General features: G+C 34.3%; 4 protein-coding genes across 4 annotated transcripts; 1 reads left to right on the top strand and 3 right to left on the bottom strand.

The window, feature by feature from the left end:
- Positions 1-1154: 1154 nt before the first annotated feature.
- On the top strand, positions 1155-5114 carry LOC108485785 (protein NRT1/ PTR FAMILY 2.7-like). Its single transcript, XM_017789634.2, has 4 exons — positions 1155-1271; positions 1376-1593; positions 1674-2203; positions 4148-5114. The coding sequence occupies exons 1-4, from the start codon at positions 1190-1192 to the stop codon at positions 4992-4994; spliced, it is 1677 nt and encodes a 558-aa protein (XP_017645123.1). The 5' UTR covers positions 1155-1189; the 3' UTR covers positions 4995-5114.
- Positions 5115-6972: 1858 nt separating this feature from the next.
- Positions 6973-8122, bottom strand: LOC108468026 (uncharacterized). The gene has a single exon (XM_017768879.2). It carries the CDS (start codon positions 8094-8096, stop codon positions 7356-7358), a length of 741 nt encoding a protein of 246 aa, XP_017624368.2. The 5' UTR covers positions 8097-8122; the 3' UTR covers positions 6973-7355.
- Positions 8123-9062: 940 nt separating this feature from the next.
- On the bottom strand, positions 9063-13827 carry LOC108468000 (uncharacterized). The gene is made up of 5 exons (XM_053030525.1): positions 13491-13827; positions 10818-13378; positions 10578-10671; positions 10213-10293; positions 9063-9569 (listed from the first exon to the last, which is right to left on the bottom strand). The coding sequence occupies exons 1-5, from the start codon at positions 13818-13820 to the stop codon at positions 9486-9488; spliced, it is 3150 nt and encodes a 1049-aa protein (XP_052886485.1). The 5' UTR covers positions 13821-13827; the 3' UTR covers positions 9063-9485.
- An 896-nt stretch (positions 13828-14723) lies between these two features.
- On the bottom strand, positions 14724-15985 carry LOC128295258 (uncharacterized). The gene is made up of 3 exons (XM_053030524.1): positions 15376-15985; positions 15086-15271; positions 14724-14992 (listed from the first exon to the last, which is right to left on the bottom strand). Exons 1-3 carry the CDS (start codon positions 15521-15523, stop codon positions 14739-14741), a joined length of 588 nt encoding a protein of 195 aa, XP_052886484.1. The 5' UTR covers positions 15524-15985; the 3' UTR covers positions 14724-14738.
- Between the last annotated feature and the right edge of the window lie 8054 nt (positions 15986-24039).

Raw genomic sequence — 24039 nt, 5'->3', positions numbered from 1 at the left:
ATTAGAGTTACATCTTCAACGAGCCGTGCATCAGCTAACTCAGCGAACAATTAAACTGGTAGGGTGTTGACGTTCTTATTGGACCAATAAAGTTCTATCATATTGGCTAGGTAAACATCATCTACAAGCTCTACTTCAGTAAATTTCCATGGATTTGCTAAGATTGGCAACTTGTAGAATAATTTTGACAAGGCCTTCCACAACATGGAGCTATTCTTTCACTGAATTTTTGCTTCATTTCCTCTAGCTCCACATTCTTGTTGAATCACATCAATAACTTGTGTCGAGCTTCAAATATACAACCAACTTCTTATATTCTACAATTTCCCCCATCAAAATAAACACATACACTCAACTTTTGGTTACTCATCTTCAATCAATTTTTTTTCTCGCTTCAACTAAATAGAACAAGTTTTCTTTCTTCTTTTTCTTTTTCTAATAACACTTAAAATGAAAATACGTTCATCTAATGAGATAAAATAGCTGGATTTTTTTGGGTCATGCCATAGAACTTGACGATCCCAAAAAAAAAAATTATTTAATTTTATTGGGTGCAACCAAGGCTAAGGGCGGCACCATAAAAAATTCAAATTCTTTTGACAAAATTGCCATGGTGCCGCCAACATAAATGACGTGACCAAAAAAATTCCTTTTACTCAATTAAATGAGTGCAGTCAAAATCAATGGCACGACCAAAAAGAAATTCAAACTACTAAATGGGTGCAGCCAACATTACTGGCTTGACTAAAAAAAAAAAAGCAAATTTCTTCTGACAAAAAAAAAAAAGCAATGCAGCCAACATCAACAGCTTCACCTATTAAAACTTGTTTTTTTTTTTGATATTTTAAAAATCAAAATACATGTATTTTACCAGTGTATAAAATGCACATACTGGTGCAACCAAGGGTAACGGCTGCACCTACCAAAAAAAATTTTTTAATCTAAGGCACAATGATTGAGTATCGATTTGACGTTGGTGCAGACAAGATAACAGCTGCACTGAATATTACTATTCAAAACAGGTCATTTACTTACTTAATTTCAAAATTGCCTTATTTTCGTAAATAATAAATAATTTAAGGTCAGTTTTGTAAAAAAGCCCTAATGGAGTGGACACCGAGCATTATATATAGGAAGGGTTGAACACTATCAAACACCACCAATCTATGCCAATAGTTTCTAGACTTAGATGGATACCATTGATAGAGAAATCCAAGCTCCAAATTCAGGTCGCAAACATGGCGGCTGGGTCACCTTCCCTTTCATTACCGGTTCTCTTCAACTCTTAATCCCTTGCAGCATTCATAAATCAGTGTATGAATATGTTAGATCATAGTAATGTTTATTTCGTTACTGATAAAATGTAAAATTCCAGGTGCAGTGTTAGGCTTAGGACTTGCTGGTACAGGATGGATGGCCAACCTCATTATCTATTTGATTCAACAATTCAATGTAAACGCCATTGATGCTGCTCAGGTTTCCAATATCGTTAATGGCGGCTCAAGTTTGTTTCCCATAGTTGGAGCTATCATTGCTGATTCTTTCTTGGGCTGTTTCTCAGTCATCTCATTATTTTCATCCATTTCTTTACTGGTAAACCCCCTTCAAAACTTCCTCTCTTTTTTCTTTTTTTACAATTTCTAACCAATGATTTGTTAAATAACCATTGTCAGGGAACAGTTTTTATTGCCTTAACAGCTACACTCAACTCACTGAGACCAACACCCTGTAATGGTGAATTGGGCAGTTTTTGCAAAGACCCATCATGGGTTCAGTTCCTAGTGCTTTATGCAGGAATAGCACTGGCATCCATGGGTCTAGGAGGCACGCGTTTTACTTTAGTAACAATGGGAGCCAACCAATTTGATAACCCACAACACCAAGGGATATTCTTCAACTGGTACTTTATCAGTCAATACGCCGCCTCTGCAGTGGGTGCCACTGCTTTAGTGTATATTGAGGACAACCTGAGTTGGGGTTTGGGTTTTGGACTAACTGTTGCGGCTAATCTTCTTGCCTTGCTCATTTTCTTGTTGGGAAATCGATTTTATTTGCATGACAAACCCCAAGGGAGTCCTTTCCTGGATATTGTTCGTGTAATGGTGGCTGCTTTTAGGAAAAGAAACTTCTCACTCTCACCCATGGCCGATGATTATTACAATCCCATTGCTGTGGAAGGTGCACCACCAAATAAAGCTTTCAGGTATGACAATGTCTAAACTTTAGTATTTCTCCTGTGATGTTTATGTAATTCATCACTCAATCATATAACCAGATGTGATGAATCCAATACAAAGCCTCCCTCACAAAAATTAAAATGATATAAAAATCACATCTATATTAAATAACAAAATATAAATTTTAATTATATTAAATAATAGTTAAATATTAATAAAATTATATCAACAACGCAAGTGTAAATTTTAAAGACATATTTTTCGAAGGAATAATAAAAACCCTCAACATAAATAATAAAACAAACATAAAAATATCAAAAATAAAATAAAATTATATATTTATATTTAAAATAAATTATGAAAGATTATTTATATTATTGATTAATAGAGGAAAATACGTAGCTTACGGATTGTGATTCCAAATGGTCATATCTCATCCTTTAATTTTAATCCCAGCCATTTAGTTTTTAAATTTTATTTTTTTTATTTTTAATATTTAAAATTAGGATTTAGGCTTCCACTTTTAAAGTTTTCAAGTGTAAGTTTTCAATTTGTGAGCTTCAAATTTGAATGGATCGAAATTCAAGGGTTATGATTTAAAATTTAGAGATTTTAAGTTTTAGAATTCAAGTTTCAAGGTTTAGGCTTTGTGAATTTAAATTTAGGATATTAAATTTTATGTTTAAGTTTGAGATTTAATATTCAAAATTTAGGTTTTAGGTATGATAAAATTATAAAAATAAAATAAAAATATTAATTTATTTAAATTATATTAATTTTATAATTATGTCAAAGTCAATTCTTATCTTTGGTGTTATGATTTCACTGTGCTGATATATACTTTTGTGGTTGTGGTGGTCACGCTTAAATTTTTGTGGCAGACATAAATATGGTGGTGGTGATGGTGGTGCACTAAATAATTTTTTTTTTCCCTCTCCAGAGTCAATGTTATTAACATTAGTTAGTGTAAACACACAAACTAAGTTTTACAAACAAACAAGAAACATTGAGGATGTACCCTCAAACTATTAATCTCTTTAAAAACATGTTCAAAGCAAAAAACATTCAGGCTTGTTCAATATTTTCTAGCAATTTAAAATACCCAAAGACCCTGAAAAGTTTGCTACAATCTTACCACTGTGATCACGTAGAACCCCTCCGCAACCAGCAGGCCCCGGTTTTTCACGTGCTGCTCCATCGACGTTAGACTTGATAACGCCGCAAGGAGTAGTGCGCCATACAATCCTCAACCTAGGTCACACCCCCTTCGAACACCGCATTCTCAATCTTGGATTCGACCACCATTGGGATTCAATCACAATACACCCTTCCTTGGATGCTTGTACCGAATAAAGAGAGCAAGCTTAGCAAGAAACACAATTTCATCAATCGATAACCTCTTCATATTGAACATGAGCTCGTTGCGAGCCAACCAAAGAAACGAAGCGGCGCATATGAGCCGCCATTGCTTTAACAAACCTGCAACATTTTTGTTATAACATTGCCAAATAAACTCACAAATGTAATAACATTTATGCACTTAATATATGTTGTGGCATGTAAATGGCAATATTAAAAGGTGATAAACTAATAATTTGGAAGCCATGCTATTAATCCAGCTAAAAATTCGGTCAACATTTGACAAGTAAGATCACAAATTCATGAGTGACCCACTTCAGATTCATCAATTCAATATCTACATGAAAAGAACGAAGATTTTTATTACAATTTTGTCTTATCTGATTATATAATTTCATAACTTGTAAACAAATCAAGTTATTAGAGACAATTCAGACATGATGAATCAAATTTACAGGTTTTTTCCAATATATACACAAAGGAAGCTATAATTAGGGTATAGGGGAGGGATCATAGATGTTGAAATGAAGTACAAACCCTATCAACTCTTAAAACATGACTGAATAAATTAACAGCTAAGCTTCCAAATCAATTACATGCTTTTGTTGCAGGTTCCTCAACCGAGCATCATTAAAAGCTGAAGGAGACATTAAAACCGATGGTAGTGGCACAATAGCAAAGCCATGGAGACTTTGCAGTGTGCAACAAGTAGAAGATCTGAAAACCTTGGTCAGGATTCTCCCATTGTGGTCTTCAAGTATATTTCTAGCCACCCCAATTGCAATCCAGAACAGCCTGACGGTGCTCCAAGCTCTAAACATGGACCGTCACCTCGGCCAACACTTGAAAATCCCTGCCGGCTCTATCTTGGTCATAGAAATAGTAGCCTGTGCCATTTTTCTAACCCTAATAGACCGATTCTTATGGCTGACATGGCAGAATCTAACCGGAAAATCCCCATCACCACTCCAACGAATCGGTGTCGGCCATGTGTTGAACGTACTAGCAATGGCCGTCTCAGCGTTGGTGGAGTCAAAACGGCTCAAAATGGTCCATCACCATGACCGTGACCAGTCACAGCCAAGGTCGTCCATGTTGGCTCTATGGCTGGTCCCTCAACTAAGCTTAGTGGGCATTGGCGAAGCCTTTCATTACCCAGGACAAGTTTCACTGTATTATCAAGAATTCCCAGCATCTCTAAGAAGCACGGCGACGGCCATGGTTGCCTTGATTATCGGCATTGCTTTCTACTTAGGCACTGCCATAATTGATTTTGTTAGGAGGGTTACAAGCTGGTTACCTGATAATATAAACAATGGGAGGCTTGATAATGTGTATTGGATGTTAACTGTGGTTGGGGTGCTTAACTTTGGTTACTATCTTGCTTGTTCAAGGTCTTATAAGTATCAGAATGTTGAAAAACAAGTGGATGCTGATACTAATTATACTTATGGTTGAGACCTTCACGATAATATTTGTTTCCACGGCAAGGAAACTTCAATGTACTATTTCGCTGCTTCTAAGGGATTTCAAGTAAGAAATAAATGAGAAAAGGTTGGACTTTTTATTTTGCTTCAACTGAAGCGGCTTCTATCGTAAATTCCTCTTATTATTTTTACAATTATGGTGCAATGGAACCCATTATTATCAATCAAATTGGATTATGCTAGCAGTTTGCACGATAAGTTCCGCATGGGACATGGATGGTATGATGACGGGCGGGATGCCGATAAGGGTCACCCATTGCTTCAACATAGGCTTTAATATGATTCTTACGTTGTAATTTATAAATTTACCCGCCATGCATTTAATTTATCCATGTTGGGCCAATTTATTTTGGAGGCCTAAACTTTTTATTTCACTATTTTGATCACGCAGTGTTTGTTTTTAATCCTACATCTTCAAATTCTTTCTTTTTTGTAATTGTTCATTATAATCAGTTCCTTTTTTTTTCCATATTAATTTTTTTATAAAATGAGATTTATTTTGTGACTTTTAAATATTATTTGGTAAGATTTCAATGTCTTTTTCATAAATATTTCTTAAAAAGTTTTCAAGAATTTTTAATTATTTTAACTATTTTAAATATAAAATATTAATTTATATCATAAAAATTAACATCAATTATATATTAAATAAAAAACAAATTCGGTATGGTTTCAAGTAGGCCCGTCCGAAAAATAAGAGAGTTTGAGTAAAAATATAGGTTCGAAAAATGAGTTTAGACAAAAAAAATAATGCCCATTTTCTAAATGGACTGAACCTTGGATAGGTTTTTTTGGCTCAGCCCAAATTTGAAAAAAGAAATTGTTGTTGTTTTGCCATTGTTTTGTTGTCATTTTACTATTATATTAGTACTATTTTATTTTTATTGTTATTGTTTGGATATTGTATACTTTTGTTTTATGGTTAATTTTTCTACTATTTTAGAGGCAATTGCTTGCTAAGTTGCACATATATTAGTGTTATTTAAGTATAAAGATTTTTCAAAATTTATTTTTAATTTGTTGGGAAATATTTATTTTAATGTTTTAGTGTATTTGATGTATTATATTTTTTAAATTTATTTTTATATAAAATAATAATATAAAAAGTTTTAACACGTGCAGGCCAAGCTCGGGTTTTAGCATTTTATTTGTGTCAAGTTTGGGCAAAATTTTATGCCCGTTTTTCGGGCTATACCCGGGCCTAAAAAATAATCCTAAAATTTTCCCTAAACCCGACTCATGATCAAATTTGGTTTCGGGTAACCACGATTTGTGAACTTGCATACCATAAACTGTTTAAATACCTCAGTTTGGGTCAATTTTCGGTTTAATAGACTTTTTTACTCAGTCCTAAGTTTAATTGATGATTCCAAGGTTCGGTTTGGAACTTCATGAGTTTATTTGATATTAATAAATTTAATTCCTCGTTTTGGCCTTTGTTTAAAAAAATTAGAATTATAAAATCATAACAAAATTTGTTAAAGAAAGTCTAAAATATAATAATTAAAGGGCCATATTTTTTTTATTTAATAAAAAAATCCAATTTTGGGTTGTGACTTAAACTGTGCATTTCATATATATTACTGGAAGTGTGGTCAGTCGTGGCGGTCTCCGATGAAACCAGCTGACCTGATCCCCTTTTCTATCACTAATTCAAACCTTAATCTATTGAATTTTAAATTTTTTATATTAAAAAATGTTCACCATACCACAAAGTGTAGTGAATAATCAATCCTTGTATGAATTGGAATGGCAGAGATGAACCAGAATGAAATGTAGCAGGAGTTGCAGACAAAGGGCACTTTAGCAATATTATGTTCAAAGCACTCATAAACTTCAAGAGTCCCAATGGCAATAGGATCCATGCACTCAACACCCATCAACATATTTTGGGCCATTGTTATTAGTAGCTTAGGGATTTATCTTATATTGTTGCCATTACTGCTCAATTAAAGAAACAGATAAACTTGGGGTACAATTGAATGGACAAGCATTACACAACATCACAATATGGAACATAAAAGTGTTACTATATAACTACTGATAAGCTAGTATGATGTGAAGAAGATCACTCCACTGGGGATTTTCTGATACAAAACTGGTCAATTCCCACTAATTTATGACCACACAGACAGACAAACTACAATAAAAGGATGTTATTGATTTTGTGTGTGTGTGTGTGTTTTTTTTTTCCCTTCTTCCTAGAAACCTTGTCATAAATCAACAAATCAGTGTTTAAAGACTATGACTAATTTAGTACAACAACGTAGTAATGATTTCACCTCTAGGGACAAAACTAGTGCTAACCTGTTAGTTTGGTTGTGGATTGGAACTATTTCCTACATTTGGGGACAAATCTTCGAACCCTAACTTGTTTGCCATTAATGAAGAGCTTCACCAGTTTCTGACCCCCAAGAATCCTGGAAAAGTCAGAGTGTGACCTTAAGACGACACAAGCAAACAACCGCTTCGGGTTTTTATCCATATAGATTGCCTCCACACATTTGCCGTATTTCCCCACAATGAAACCGTGAAGTTCTTGGTTTGAAACCGGATGTCCCCTAGAGAATGTCATAAACAATGATCTGTCTTCTGAATCAACTCTGGCCTTACCATCGTCTGTGAAAAGCTCCCTATTGTCTCCCCTATCATCAGAAGTTGGAGAATCCAATTCAGAGTCAGGGTTTGAAGATGGCTTGCAACCCAAGTTTCCTTCAACTATATCCATAAATGCTACTTGGCACACGTCCTTGACGAAGTCCTCAATCATCCCTTTTACGGCTTCCCTGTTTTTGAAAAGAAAACTCAGCAAGATTTCTTGACCAACAAGTTTGTTCATCTCCGGGAAATCGAGATGGACCCAAGGGAAGATTTCTTGCGGGGCACAAAACAAGCATTCCAAGCAGACGAGGGTCTCTTTGGCTAAAGAGAAAATCATGCGATCGGAGAAATGTAGAAGGTTGTGAACGAAGTGTTTGAAGCCGATTCTTTCAAGAAAATTCCAAAAGGCAACGATCTTCATGGAGGGGAAAGGGTCGAAACGGAGGGTTAGAACCAGTCTAGAATAAGCCATGCGATCAATGTTGTGAAATTGTTGAAGTTGTTTAAGGGTAAGCTCTTCTACAGGCAATGCCATGGCGTCCAACTGGATTGAACAAACAGAGATTATTAACTGGGAGGCAAAAAACAAAAACAAAACCAAAAGAAGAGAGTGAGCGTTGAAGAGATTGAACTACTTTTGTAGAAAGAAAGAAATCAAGAAAATCTTTTGACCGTTATTGATGAAATAATAATAATAAATAATAAAAGCAAGTGCTGAGAAAGGCGGTGTACTTTTCTTAACCTGGGTAAAAATTAGGGCCACAATTTGTACATCCCATCTATTACTATTTAATTAAAAACATTTGTGTTTTAGAAATTTCATTTTTAAAATATTAAATATTTTTAATGGTAAAATATTAACATGAAATTTTCTTACTATCAACCGAAAAGGGTTGAATGTAATACACTTTTAAAATGAAAAGTTAGATTTAGACTTTGAAAACGATATTATCAATCGAACAGTTATTTTCATACTTACATAAACTTTTTATACTATTTATATTACATGTCCTATTCGTGAATTTAAAATATCTATTTGTTCCATGTAAAAATTTTATTTTAATCAAGCGTTGAAAATCAATATTTTCATTTTCAAAAAGAGTTGATATTTTTTTAAATAAATAAATAATTCTAATCAATATAATAAAGTCAAAACTTAACATAAATAACAAATACAATTACATTTCTAAATTTAAAGATTGATTTGTTAAATATAAATAATATAAAAGTTCACTTTTTTTACACTAATATAATAACCAAATTAAGATTTCCTGATTATCAGTTAAACCAGCTTCCTTTGAGATTTGCTTTTGCTAATGCACCAAAATATGATTGCATAACATTTTAAATGGAAAAGACATGATGAACCAAATTTTTAATCAATATATTTATTTAATTATATCATGTTCATAAAATGAAATTCAACAACATATGCAACTTTTCATTACAACAGATATTTTTGCTTTTAAAAAGCCTCCATATTTCAAGTTGAACTTTTCTTTACCCCTTTGTTCCAAACAAGAATAATTTACTGTTAGGAAAGTAGAAAATTTTCTAAGATCAGCTTTTACTACATTTTATCCATATTAATCAGTAGTACTTTCATAAATAGTAAAAAGTAAATAAAAGAAATAGTAGTGGCCAAATTAAGGTGAAGTTGACAATCCTTCAAACTGGACGAATTATGGTCAAAGAACTTTGAAGCTTTTATTTCGCGGTTTTAATATGCCAGAAATCTGGCATTTATATTTGCCTAAAGCCTTCAAAATATTCGTTAGGTGTTGCATGATAGTACAATTGTGACTTCTGTTAGCAGTGAAGAAAATAGAAAAGAATTGTTAGGCGAACCTCTCGGCCTCTGTTATTCAAAACCAGGCGGGATATTTGTGTTGGTGAACTTTGTGCAGTCAAATGGGCCCATCTTTTGATTGTTTTTCTTTCTTACCTGAAAATCACATCACATTATTGGCATTAGTTGTACATTACAAGTGAAAATTTTAGGTCCCAAAACATGACTATGACCAATGACAGATACAATATGCACGGTAACCCCTGAACAGATGTGAAAAGTATCACTGGAAATGAGTTGGTATCATCTCCCTCCTTCATAAATAATCTCAATTCCTCTACATTGATTAGGAAACAAGATGCTTAAGCAGCAAAAAAAAAAAAAATAGAGCATGTCAAGGTCAAGTTTAAACTCTCGGCTCTGTAACCTGGACTTGGGGTGCATATTGGACATGTATATATGTCAAATAGAATCAAGTGTACTCAATTTTATATAAGCGTTTTTTCATATTAGAGTATCATACCTATAACAATAACCAAATATATTTCAGAAATAGATATACAGCAAATGTAATTAAAAAAAAAAGTTCAATTACTGCCTGATTGTAGTATACTAGGACTAAAAATATGGTTCAAAATGCTTTAAAATATCCACTCCAAACATCCAAGGTTGGAAGAGATTTTTTGTCCTTCATTAATAAGCAATGTTGCATGAGAGAGCGAGCGAGAGAGAGAAGAAGAAGAAGAAGAAGGTAACACTGAATTGTATTTGTAAGCTTTAAAAGGAAGTTGAAGTGTACCGGGGACCATGGGCCAGGTTCGGGTAGAGATTTGTCCTTAGGCGAATTTTGTACGGCACCACTTTTCATGGTTAAAACTTCCTGAGTGACAAAAATAGACAGTATTAAATTTGGCTAAACACATATTCTTAAAAGTACCTTAGTTCTTCCGCTATCAACTTACTTTCCAATCAAACTTGAAGAAGTGAAAGGCTAAATTAGCCAAAAATGTCTATTTTCGAGCTCATACTCATCTTACAATTTAGGTAATTGATTAGTTATTAAACGGAACTGCTTAATAATAATACACTTGATCATGGTACTTCATGATAAAAGTAATTTCATGTCTTCAATCTCACAAAATAACAGGACTATGAAAAGTTTACCTCTCCAGCAGCTTCAAATGCAGCTAACCATTCATCTGAAAATGGAACAGCGTTCAAAGGGGGCTTTACTACAGGAGCAACTTGTTTTGTGTCACTGCCATCAACAAGCCAGACTTGAGCATCTTTTTGAAATTATGACACCTCAAAATTTCTCAATAAGCATAGAAGTTCACTTCACTGAAACTATGATTAAAGATACGGAAATATGTGGATAGAGATTGATCTAGGTATGATGCTTACACCAAAGTTGTACCCTTAGCTTCCACAGGGATCGCTGAGCTGTTTGATTCCTCTGGCACATCATTCTCCAATCTGTTGACTTCTTCCTGTAATAAACTTCCATTTGAAGAAATGTGACTTGTGTTGATAGAGGATGTTAGCTCCTCATCCAACGAGCAAAATGCTTGTAACTTGCACGAATTTCCTGCTCCAGAAATTTGATCTTCACTCAATGAAGACAACTCAACATTCAAAGTGGTTACTTGGCCACTTTGTTCATTATCAGGCCTGATCATATCATTACAAGCATCACAGTTCTCATCTGACAGCGTAATCTTGATATGGCTAGATATTTCCTCAGCAGTAGACAATCCAAATTTCCCTTGCTCTGGCATAACAGTGACATCACTTTGAAGCTCAGGAGGTTTATTTAAATTCTCAATTTCTGCAGAGTTGCTAGTTTCTGCAGAAGTGAAAAGGTTAGTTTTTCCTCTATCGAATGAAAGACCACCATCGGAGGGCTGTAAGCATACATGTTTCCAAAAAGACCCATTAGCCGTCTCATTACCTCCATCAGCAGAGTCGCCATTTGGTTCATATGTTTGCACCTGAGACAGATCAGGACCTTCCACTGCTCGTATAACAATTTTGTCTCTGGGACCAATGTCTGCACAACTGTCACTATCATCAAAATGTCGGGACTCTTCTAAAAGTTGTCCCTCCACAGATAAAAGGCAATTACATGCCTCTAGAATCTGATTCTCTTGGAAGTTATTACCATCTTCACAGGAGGACTGTATCACCTCATCTTGGGCAATAGTTTCACAATCATTTTGCTTATCAAGCAATGAGTTAGTAAGCATGGCGGGTGCACCAAAATGACAAGTGATCTTTTCTCCTGGCTCTAAAATGGCAGAATTACAATTTGCAGACAAATAATATGGATTGCCTTCAACATTTTTAAGGTCAATGATATCATCTATTAGGCCAAGGGGGGATATTGAATGGGAATCATCCATCTCTCTGATACCTAGATCACCACTTCCTTGATAGTCATTGCTGACACCAATATCACAAGAAGTTATTGCTCCAGTTACCTGGTCTTCCTTGTTCCTTTCTAATCCTTTAGATGAAGTAGCTTCACAAAGGAGCTCAATGTCATGGTTGCACTGTGAATCAGTAGAAATTGAGGGCTCCTTCTGCACATGTAGGCACTCAGCCATCTCATGAACACAATTCTGCAGTGCAGGTGGAATTCCACATGGAGAACTGGAATTTGCCAATCCTCTTTGACAGGCAACACCTTTAGCATGTCGAAGATTGCTTTCAGCCAGCAACTCTTCAGAAGAGAAGATTTCTCCATGTAATAAGCAATCAGTTGAATGTGATTCATAATTATCCTGGAAAAATGTTTCTACTACAATGCATGGATCAGGAAGTGGCAGCTGTTGAACTGTTTTTTTAGTTACATCATTGACATGTTTGTGCTGGTTGTCAACTTCTGAAGCATTCAGAAGACCACTGCTGCCTTCAAGAGATAAATCAAATTCAAAAGAATCCTTTTGTGCATCTGCTACATGTGATTGCTCATTTAAATCATTAGCCCCAACAGTACCATCATTTCCTTGAATTCTGCCTCCATAATGAGATAAACCATCATTGCTTCCCAATTCACTAGCATTGCAATCTCTGACGTTTGGACAGATACCTTTATTCTGCACACTGTTGGAACAAAGAAATTCTTCTAAAGGTTCTCCCTCCTTGACCAAGGCACCATCATTATTAATATGTGGTCTCTCAATCTCATTGCTTGCCTGATCATCTTCAAAGGTGCAAGGTTTTGCATGTTCAGCTTGTTTGCTTGAATGTTCATGCCTGTTATGAATGCTAATCCGGTCACTGTTTAATATTGGAGAACCAAGTATGTTACTACTATTCACATCACAAGAATGCAACTGCGGAAGGAGATCAAAATCCTCGGTCAACAAATTATTCTGTTCATTCCCTGAAAGTTGGTTGCCAGCATTATCACCCTTCAAGGCACTTTTTACCTGCAGGCCATGGTAAGAGAAAAAATGGGGATCTTTAAATTCACTGCCAATGTGATACAGACTTCTGGGGATAACAAGGTCTTCTCCCTTACAATCTAATTTCACTTCTTCAGAGGACTCACTTTGCGGGGGTAACTTGTCATCAGTACACTGAAATTCTACTTTCTCACTTTGCTGCTTAAGATCACTGTCAGTGGCGTGCAATTGTTGCTGATTATTAGTTAATTCATGATTGAAAGAATTACAAGGAACCCTCACTGCCATCCTTGGGATTTTACTTGTTCTAGAATCAGGTCTGATGTCTTCACATAAAGAACTGGCACTCGATGGATCAGACAGTTCTATGCTTGACATCCTTGCATTAGCAATTGCTGCTACATCATTAGCCACTACATGTACTTTCATAGATGGAGTGGAGATCTCAAAAGTAGAATTTACGACACCAAGCTTCTGCAAATTAGGAATATTAGACTTTGGGTTATTGCGTTGTTGGGAGCTGCTTTGTAAATTATGTGAAGCATTAATCTTTGACTGCAAAACAAAATCATGAATCAATCAGAAAAAGGGGAGAACCTCCACTGATACTTCTAAAAATCCTAAATACATCAAAATTTACTGTTGAACATAAGTGAGATTAGCATACCTGAGTAAAAAATCCCAATGATGGTGAAGGCATCCGCAAGCCCGATGGTTTTACCGTTTGTTGTGCATATTGAGTGTTTCCACCAATACGGCAAACACTTTCAGGAAGAGAAGCAATTTTGTTAGAACTAGCTTCTTTATATATAGATCCATGACCAGAAGCCACAACAGGATCTTTATTGACCTTTAAGCCATTATCTACCTTGTTCTCTAATGGATTCTGTGATATGGCTGATGAATGACTTGACAATCCAGAGCTTTTCTGTGCAGAAAAAAGAGAAATTAAGGATAAAAAGTGTTTCTTAGTTTCAAAAGGAAGGCAAAGGACCATAAAATTGCTAGTCATCATTTAGTTCCCAAAAAATTTTATAAAAACGACATTCAAAAGCTTTAGTCTCACCATATCTCTTTTAGGCTGTATAATGGAGGATTTTGTGATTTGAGATCTACTAGAAAGACTACATTTTGCATCATTTTGAGTAGTTTTAGTACTTTTGTTGGAAACCACCAAACCAATGCTTCTGTGGGCACTGACTGCTGTACAAGAAAAGAAACCAACCCAAAAAAATATATCAAATTTCATCTTACACTTGTGAAATATAAATCCAAAAGTTGTGCACGTATCAGACCATGGAAGTGCAACAGAGTGAAAAAGAAACAAAGATAATCATGTTACGAAACTGTGCAAAACTATCAAATGTATAGGTTACTTTAACCCAAAAAAGATAATTTAACATGAAAAATACAAACCAAGGAGGAATTCCAGAAAACAGTTATACGCCCCATTACCTGCTGGAGCACTCTGATTTCGCTTTGGTTTTTTTAAGTTTGGAGAACTCCTGGCAGTTGAAGACTCTGACTTTGGAGCAGGTATTTTAGAAACTTTTGGCTCCTTAACAGCCGTTTTTGTCGTGCTCATATTTGCAGGTCTTTTAAGAGTGAGGGAAAGTCAAGGTAAACTCTTCAATAAATCAGAATAGATAATGAAAAAGTAAAGAAAATAAGCATTCAAAAAAATAAGCCACGATTTCTTAACAATTCACCAAAACCATAACTAGGAAGGATATGCAGAAGACATCACAGGCCTTGGACATCCGCTACGCTTAGAACCACTTCTATTAACGTCATGATCTGAAAGCACATTTTGTTTCACCTGACCAAATTCATATTTAACATAATCAAAAATTGCTTTCAACTTACAAAGAAAGAAATTAGAGCTACTTTTATATGCATATGCATTGGAGAATATCTAACCAACCATGAAACGAGAGGCTGAACCAGAACTCTTCTGCCTGAGGCTACTAATACCAATCTTTTTTGCCTCTTTCGCATTACTACTATTTAATGGCAACTCTTTAAACAAATTACTCTCAAGTGCCTGCAAATCAGATGAATCACCGGATAATGATTCTCCCGGCTCTTCCTCTATAGTCAACAATTTCTCACCACTCAACTTACTGGAATTCCCACTAATCAAAGATAATTCTGTTGAATTCAAAACACCTAACACAAAAGAAAAATTACATTAGAAGAATCAATTTCATTCTTTTAATTAACAATACCAAAATAAAATCAAAGTAAGAAAATGTGCAATACCTTCTTCAGTGAAGAAAGCGCGGTCCCAAGCTAAACTTTTTCTCAAATTATAACCTCCAACTTTCTTTTTCCTCTTCATTTGATGCGGCTCCAAACTTAGCTTTGGAAGCTCAGATTTAGTCTCAGTATTGCTGATATTCTCTTTGTTAATATTGGAAGAAAAGGTAGGGCATCGCGCTTTCACATCTGCAAAATTAGGATATTCAAATTTATATCGAAATCTACCAAAACAAAGAGTAGCCAAACCCTAGCGCGCGCGCACACACACAAAAAGAAAAAAAGGAAGTGACCTGTGGGATTGGATATAGGGAAATGGAGAGGGGAGCAAGAGAAAAAGGAAGGGTCAAAGCTGGAAACGACATCGGTTTGGATTTGCTGGTGCTGTAAAAGCAAGGAATCGTTGTCTTCCTCAGAGATCTCCAAGAGGTCGCCCTCCATTTGTCAATTTTTCTCACAAAGGAAGATCAGTTCCTGGGAAATTAATGAGGAAATGTAATGATTGGAGAAGATTTGACAGTTACAAGTTGCAAGTAGACTGAAGTTTTCAACTGATAAAGCATGAATTTGAAACTCAGGAGTTCGGATTTTGGACCCTTTTTTTTTTTTTAAGTAAAATTTAAAAAGACGAGCGGGAAGATGATGATAGATACCAAAACGAGGATGATATCAATGATCACGTGACTGGGCTTAATGCTGAATTACATAAATACCCATAAATGTCAACAACCCAGGCCGACTCAGCTCGTCCTTTTTACCGATCTGTCTCCCTGCATGATCTATGTGGTGTTTAACGTTCAAATGTCAACATTTTTTTGGGTGTATTATGTGTTTAATTTGGTTTATCTTATACCCTGCCCAACTTAGACACTGCAACACGAGGAACAAATTGAAGTGCACCTAAAAATGGTTGTCTGGATGGTCACCACCCGTAAACATTATACCATTTACAAAAAGGTCACTCACCTTTAATCGCCTATTAATTCCCTTATTAAGCCATTCGTTAAAGAAATAGTAGAGCAGGCTCACGCAATAATACACTTAAACAAAAATCAACATATAACGGACTTGCCACCTAGCCGACCACACAAACGAATCACCATTCATATTGTCAGTGACATGGCTCTACAAGACAGGGGCTTTCCCCCTATATATACCTTAACACATGATGTTGAAAGGGTTTTTTCTCACTTTCACTTCCTTAAGCAATATACCCTAACATTATAATTCTGTTACTCCTTCCTCCTTCTCCTCCTCATCCGATACTTTACTTTTTCAACCGTCACAGGTGAGTCGACCCCTTTAAAGGACAATTTTCATATAATAAATTTGGGCAATTAGAACTTTGATCATGTTAACGGGCCATAATATTTTAAATTATGGGCTTGAAATTGTTGGAATTGAGTTTGGGGGCTCACTTGGCTAATATTTTAAAGGACAAATTTAAAGGAATAAATTATGGAAATGATGTGCATATATTTAGACATGTTTTAAGGTGTTTTTGAGTCAATTTTCAGCTCCAAAAGCCCAAGTATCATTACTTGGCCTCAGTAGTATCACAACAAGTCCAACAGAAAGCTAATTGCTATAGTGTCAATGACGTGCATTGACACAACTTGGGACTTGTGCAGCAACAAGTGCCAAGATCCAAGTCACACATTTGACCATTCTTGAACCACTTTAATATAATTTTAAAATGTTTCTAAAGTCTTTTATTTGCCTCAAACTCATATTATGATTTTATAAAAATGCTTTAAAGTTATAAATTATGATAAAAACCACTATTTTTATTAGCAAACAGCCTCATTTTAAGCCCATGAACTTTGACTATTTGTTTTAATTTGGTTTTAATTGAATTAATTGACTGAATCAAATTAGTTCAATTAATCGATCGACCACTGAATTTAATTAAATCGAGGATCTATTAAAGGTTTTTTAAAATTTCTGTTAATGAATAATTCAATTCAAAACCAGGTAATAAACATAATTAACTGATTAACGGAAATTATTAATAATAAAATATTGTAGGCCCAATATATTATGTAAGCCCCAAATAAAAAAAAATTAAAAGATGACCTTTTTTTTAGGATAACAGTTAGCTTGCATTAAATAATAATAAAGAAACAAAACAGCGGAAAAACCCTAAAAAAATAGTTTCACAACAAAAAGAAAAAACAATCACTCCTAAATATACTCCTAAACAACAACCAGCCTTTAGACTATCAAACTTCCAACTGAAGTAGCATCCAACATTTCCAAGCCCCAGCATGACCGTCCATTTACCAAAGAATAGAGATTCAGACCACCGGAGGCACCTCAACGCCTGACAAATGCCTCGCTAAAGCTTGATTTCCTGGGAACCAACTCGAATCTAAGGCACCTTCGTTTCCCTACCCACTGTTAAACTACAAGAAAAGCTCAAATCTCACTCCTTTACACAGTCGTCCCTCTATAGCTAACATTCCGGTGTCAAAACCGTCCAGATCTTTTTTGAAACTACTCACATCTTCCCCTTTTTCCATGGCTACAACAACTCACTCCTCCACTCTTGAATAAACACCCCCTACAATCATCATCTACCACCACTTCTACCGCTTTTGGAAGTCTATTTTGCAGATAAGTAACTCCTTGTCCTTTTAATCCTTCTTCAATAAGGACGTGTGCCCATTTATTTGCCTGCCTTGATGCATGTTTAAACTGACATGCACCAAAAGTAGAAGTTGGAATTCTAATACTAAATATAGAAGTACTGATTTTAGAATTATCTTTATTCTTTGATTGCAGCTTTTTTGTAACACTCCTAACCCGTATCTGTCGCCAAAATAAGGTTACGGAGCATTACTGAATAAAGTAACATAAAAACATTCATTTCCAAACGTTACAATAAACATAGCATATTCTATTCACTCACATGCATATTGTCCCTTAATCAAGCCCTCGAGGCCTTAGAAATACTTTAGAAACAATTCAAGACTAAATTAAAACATTTGAAACATTAAGGAAAAAGTTGGACAAATTAAACTGCAGTGGTCACAAGATCGTGTGACTCACACGGTTGAGACACACGCTTGTGTCTCAGGCCGTGTAATAATCGAAATAGGGAGACGCACTCGTGTCCCAGCCCGTGTCCATGCCCGCGTAACTTTTGAAGTTGGGTCACACGGCCAAGCCACATGCTCTTGTGCTAGGCCGTGTAACTACCTGACTTGAATGCCTTTAAAACCTACAAGGGACACACGGCTGTGTAGCATGGTCGCGTGTCACACACGGCTAAGACACACACTTGTGTCTTAGGCTGTATGGACAAGAAATTGGCCAAAATCAAGCCATTTCCATTACCCATTTCAAGCATGTACCTACAAGCAATTTGCACCCATGACCAATGATTAAAACATACCAAAACATGCATAAAATGTCCAATTCACAATACCAAATCCATTCAACCAATATGCCATACAAGGCACCTCAAATGCAAACATACACATTGACCTAAACATATACCTATACTTGACCATATTTCATCCATAGAATCTAGTTCATTTCCATCTCAAAACATAATATAACATAACTTGACCTATATCACTTCAACATAATCTTACCATTCTTCTCATGCATCAAAATCACATAAGTGACGCAAACAAACCATTTGCATTGGCATCCCGATGGCCACCGAGGGTTGATCATCGATGGTTGAGTAGTGGAAGAGTTACACTCCTATTGGGACTCTACCAGAGAATTTGATTTCAAATTAACTATTCCAAAAATATTAATAGTTTAATATTAAATTTAATTTAATACTTATCTTAATAGTATTTTATTAATTTAATATTAAAGTGATTATCTTAATATTAATTTAATTTAATGTTTATCTACAAGATAAACATTCTATTATTTTAATAAGATTTAATATTAAATTTAATCTAATATTTATCTTGATAAATATTATATTAATTTAAAATTAAAGTGAATAAGTTTAATTATAGTTGAACTCTTTAAACTCTCCCTATATAAAGAGAGCCTTGGGTCATTATTTACATACACTTGAATTCAAGAGAAAGTTGTAGAGAGAAAATTCTCTAAAGAGAATATTCTAGAAAATTTCTAGAGATATTTTTCTGATTTATAACTTGACCCAAAAGTTTAAAGAAATTTCAAAATTACCTCACTGGTAATTTTTGTGAAAAATTTTCTAATTTAAAGCGAGCCCCACTCGGCAGATGTGAGCTTGAGGATAGCGGAGAAGACTACTCGGTTGAAGTGCTCATCCTTGACGAATCGAAAATGTTAAACTTTGATTAAGTGTTTATTACTTTAAATATCACAACCAAGATCTTATTTTGAATTTTTTTTTAAAACTCTAGTTTTTCCCTAATTAATTTTTCCTCTACGTTTTCCAAACCCATTTTTCCAACACTAAGCATTTACAAAATCGAAATCGAGATAATACTTTGCTTTTAAGATTGAGCCAATAAAGAATTCTAACAATGAATTAGGTGTCATCCATTTTTAGCTAATAGTCTCACATTAAACTTTGATAAACACCTAAATCCTAATCTTCAATTCACTCAATTTCTTCCATACGCACCAATGAATATCACATTTTCCATGATATTTTTGCCACCAGAATTTGTCTATAATGTTTTCCATTTCAAGGCAAAGTGAAGTTGGTAATAAGAAACATGCCATAGAAAATAGGAATCGCCTATAATACTGATTTTATAAACATTTCATTTCCCCCTTTACGAGAGATGCTTGCTCCAACCATTTATTCTACTAGTTAGGTGATCTTTTAAAATCTGGAAGCCCGTTTTTTTGTTCTTTCCCACCATATTGGGCAAACCTAAATATTTCTTTGGACCTCTCGACATCCTGACTTTAAGAACCGAAAACACTAATTCCCTTTGCTGTTCTGAAACACTAGAACTATAATATACAAGAGATTTCTCCAAATTAATACACCATCCTGAGTAGATTTCATACTCCCCTAAAATAATTTTTAAAGCATGTACTCCCCTTTTTGTGGCACCCCCAAACAAGATATAATCATCAGCAAATAATAAGTGTGAAATAGTTGGGCCTCTTCGACTTACCTTTGCCTCTTTTATGATGCCTTCCCGAATAATTAGCCTTATGAGAGAAGAAAGTCTTTCGTTGCAAATCAAAAACATATAATGGCTTAATGGGTCCCATTGACGTAATCCCCGTTTAAGTTTAAATCTTTCCCCCATCTCCCCATTCAAGCATACTGGATAAGAGACTCAGCTAATACAATGCATTACAAAGTTCAAAAACGAACCAACAAATCCCAACTATAACATCATTTGTTCCAAAAAAACCACTCCACTTTATCATAAGCTTTACTCATATCAAGCTTAAGAGTTAAACTCTCTTTTTAACTTATCCTTATTTGCTTAAAAGTATGCATGAGTTCATAAGCAAGAAGAACATTGTTAATGATCAGTCTTCCTGGGGCAAAAGCACTCTGAGCTTCATCAATACAATTCTCTAATACTTTTTGAAGTTGGTTTGCCACTACATTCAAAATTATTTTATACAATACATAAATTGATCGGTCAAAATTTCTTAAGATTTGTTGAATGATCCACTTTAGAAATAAGAATAATATTTTTCATATTTAAATCCTCTAATGAACAACCTTGACTCAAAATATCCAAGCAGGACGTACCTACCTTTTGCCTTAGAATGTGCCAATAATTTTGAAAGAACAAAACTGGAAAGCCATCAACCCTTGAAGCTTTTGTTGGCCCTATCTCTTTTAAGGCCATAACTATCTTTTCTCTAGTGTAACTGACAACCAAAGCTTGATTCATATTGTCAAAAATACACCTTTCAACACCCAATAGGATATGATTAAGATTTACCAACTCCCCTTGATGAAAAAATATCTTCAAAATACATTTTTACGATCTCAATCATCTCTTTTTGATTAATACATAATTGCCCATGCTCATTCTTTAACTCAACAACATGATTTATCCTTTTCTATTGGAATGTGAACTTGTGAAAGAAGGTCCCATTCTTATCCCCCAATTTTAGCCAATTTGCCCTTGTTCTCTGCTCTCAAAACCTTTCCCCTTTTTTAATTTCTAGATTCATTTGTATCTTTACATATATTAATTCTACCAAATTCTCATTATTTCTTTCTAACCCATCCAATTCTTTTAATTGTGCAATTAGCTTTCTAGATAGATTAGCTCTTAGTTTCTTAATTCCTCCTACCTATTTCTGCAAATCCCTTCCTACTACACTAAAGCGCTCAAGCACACTTTCCGTACTTTGCGTCCACTACCGCTTCACTTCCTCTTCATATGAATCTTCCATAGACCACCATGCCTCAAATCTAAAACCTTTTTTCCCCATTCTTAACACATCTTGCTTTGCTTGAATAAAAACTGGGCAATGATTAGATAAAGAGTGTGATAAGTGTCGAATAGAATATTTCGAGAATAATGACAACCATTCGGTATTAGCAATATTTCTATCAAGATTCTTTAATGTTCATTTCGGGAAAATTCCCCATTTTCCATGTAAACCAACGAATTGAATAACCCAAATCCTTTATTCGATAATCCTATAAAACAACTCAAAACTCCTCCATTCGCCATTCCTCTATTAGCAATCCACCTTTCTTTTCAAATGAATATAAGATTTCATTAAAATCACCATAAATCATCCATGAGCCTCTTGTTCTCTCTATAACCTTCTTAATAATTCCATACTTTTACCCTAGCTCGAAACTCCAAAGCTCCATAAAACCCTGTAATACGTCACTTCAAACCCTCCCCTTTCTACCTGAATATCAACATTAATTAATATGATTATTAGAATAGCTCCTTAGACTTACTATCATATCTTTTTTCCATCCTAAACTCAACCTTCCTCTAGATTCGTCTGCTGAAACATCCAAACCAAACTGAAAACCACACCTTCTCCGAATCATTTCCATTGGCACATCATTTAATTTTATCTCCATAAAGACCATATTAGGACTGTAAAACTTCATGATATGCTGAAAGCATCTCACAACCCATTGACTCCCCAATCCACGGACATTCTAGCACAAGAGTTTCATTACATCCAATCGGTTTGCCTATTGGCAGCCGCCGATATCTTTTTGTTGCAAATTTCCTCCCACTTCTTAGGCAACTTTGTAAGAATTGTTCGAATAGAATTATCAAGAACTTGTTTATCTGGTCTGGGCCTTTTCTTACCATCTCCACTTTCTAATGGTCTCTCCTCACTATCGTCCTCCATATCAGCCAACCCTGTCCCACTTAAGTGCCCCGTTACCTTTAGCTCGTCTTAATGTAATAATCATTCTAAATTGAACCCTAGGATAAGATTAATTGAATTGAAATTGTGTCTCCCTTCTAGTCCCATCATGAACATTATTCCATTGAGTTTGTGTTCTTGTTTTTTCACCCTTAACTTCATCATTGTTATCATCACGCAGCCATACACTTGGTGTGGTGGTTGCCCTCCTCGGTTGTGCCCTTAAAGACAAACCCAACCAAACTCCATCTCTCCCATGCCATGATAGATCCTGATTTGGCAAAAATTGTCCTCATGACCTAAACATCCGCACGAAAAACAAATTTATGGGATGAACTTAAAACTTAATGGATTTATACAAATTATTATAATAGGCTTAAAACTTAATATATTTATATAATTTTTAAACTAAGAAAAATAAACAAAAAGTTAAAAATAAAAGTAAAAAACCCTAACCAATAAACTTAAGCTTTTTCCTCTTCTTCCTATTGTCAAACTTAAATTAAAGTTTAAAAAGAAAACTAGGGCGCGACTTGAGTCTTGAATCTTGACCATCATTTTCGAATCTTCTTCCTTCAAACTTCCTTTTTTTCTTCTTTCACTTCATCATTCCAAGTAGATTTTTTTTTTCATTTCATCGCTCAACTTTTCTTTAGTATTGTTATTGTGTTATTTTTTAAAATTAAAAAGAAATATTGCAATTGCTTTTTTTTTTTTCATGTTTCAAATTTATTTGAATAAAAAATATAAAAATTTTAGTTAATTCATTAATCTGTCTGATTAACCGAAATTATTTCGGTTGGTTAATAGATTTTAACAAATTTCGGTTCGATTAATAGTTAAAGGTTTTAAAATTTCAGATAATTTATTTAATGGTAATTCAGTTAAGGTATTAATGAACCAACCATTTGAACACCTATAAATATAACAATAACACATTGAATTATTTTTAAAATGCTTGTACACCTTGTTATAATATATATTAGATTATTCATTCAACAATTGCATTAAAAACTTAAATCTTTTTAAAGTGAATGAAACTAATATTAAAAAAATAAAACTTATTTGATTGTTCCTTTTATCAAGGTTAATTTGGTATGTAAGCAACAACCATGAATAGGGGTATTCAATTGGTTAACCGACCCGAAATAACATTAACCGAATTAAACGATATTTCAAAATTTTTAACCGTTAACCGAACTAAAATTTTTCCAAAAAAATTAACCGAACCGAAAATTATATGTTTTTAATTTTGGTTAAAATAAGTATAAAATTAACCTAATTAACCTAATTATTTGTATAAAATTATATGTTTTTATTTTATTTTTATTTTTAGTTTTAGTTTTAGTTTTAGTTTTAGATTTTTATTTTTATTTATTAAATTATTTGTAATTTTTATGATTGGGTTGGGTACATGGGTTAATATATATTAGATTGGGTATTTGGGTTTATGTTGGATTGGGTTTAAGTGAATAGCATGCTATTTATATATTATAATTTTATTTTTAATTTTTTCGATTAACCGACCAGTTTCGAACCAAATTAACAATTAACCGAAAACTTAAAAAATTATTAACCGACCCCCGACCGAATTAATTCTGTTAACCGACCGATTAATCGAATTCGTCGGTTAACCTAATTTTGCACACCTAAAAACTTCTAAG

Source organism: Gossypium arboreum, chromosome 7 (genome assembly GCF_025698485.1).
Source record: "Gossypium arboreum isolate Shixiya-1 chromosome 7, ASM2569848v2, whole genome shotgun sequence".
In the NCBI taxonomy this organism is placed as follows: Eukaryota; Viridiplantae; Streptophyta; class Magnoliopsida; order Malvales; family Malvaceae; genus Gossypium; species Gossypium arboreum.
This window is presented reverse-complemented; position numbering and strand designations above follow the sequence as displayed.

Bases quoted from the DNA above. Each gene is read 5' to 3' on its own strand.
- LOC108485785 (XM_017789634.2), top strand. From the start codon at position 1,190: ATGGATACCATTGATAGAGAAATCCAAGCTCCAAATTCAGGTCGCAAA. The intron at 1,594-1,673 runs GTAAACCCCCTT...AACCATTGTCAG, and splicing joins TTTCATCCATTTCTTTACTG to GGAACAGTTTTTATTGCCTT. The intron at 2,204-4,147 runs GTATGACAATGT...CTTTTGTTGCAG, and splicing joins CCACCAAATAAAGCTTTCAG to GTTCCTCAACCGAGCATCAT.
- LOC108468026 (XM_017768879.2), bottom strand. From the start codon at position 8,096: ATGGCTTATTCTAGACTGGTTCTAACCCTCCGTTTCGACCCTTTCCCC.
- LOC108468000 (XM_053030525.1), bottom strand. From the start codon at position 13,820: ATGGTCCTTTGCCTTCCTTTTGAAACTAAGAAACACTTTTTATCCTTA. The intron at 13,379-13,490 runs GTATGCTAATCT...TTTGTTTTGCAG, and splicing joins CATTGGGATTTTTTACTCAG to TCAAAGATTAATGCTTCACA. The intron at 10,294-10,577 runs GTAAACTTTTCA...TTTGTCACTCAG, and splicing joins CATTTGAAGCTGCTGGAGAG to GAAGTTTTAACCATGAAAAG.
- LOC128295258 (XM_053030524.1), bottom strand. From the start codon at position 15,523: ATGGAGGGCGACCTCTTGGAGATCTCTGAGGAAGACAACGATTCCTTG. The intron at 15,272-15,375 runs GTCACTTCCTTT...CTAATTTTGCAG, and splicing joins CCCTATATCCAATCCCACAG to ATGTGAAAGCGCGATGCCCT. The intron at 14,993-15,085 runs GTATTGCACATT...CTTTTGTGTTAG, and splicing joins CGCTTTCTTCACTGAAGAAG to GTGTTTTGAATTCAACAGAA.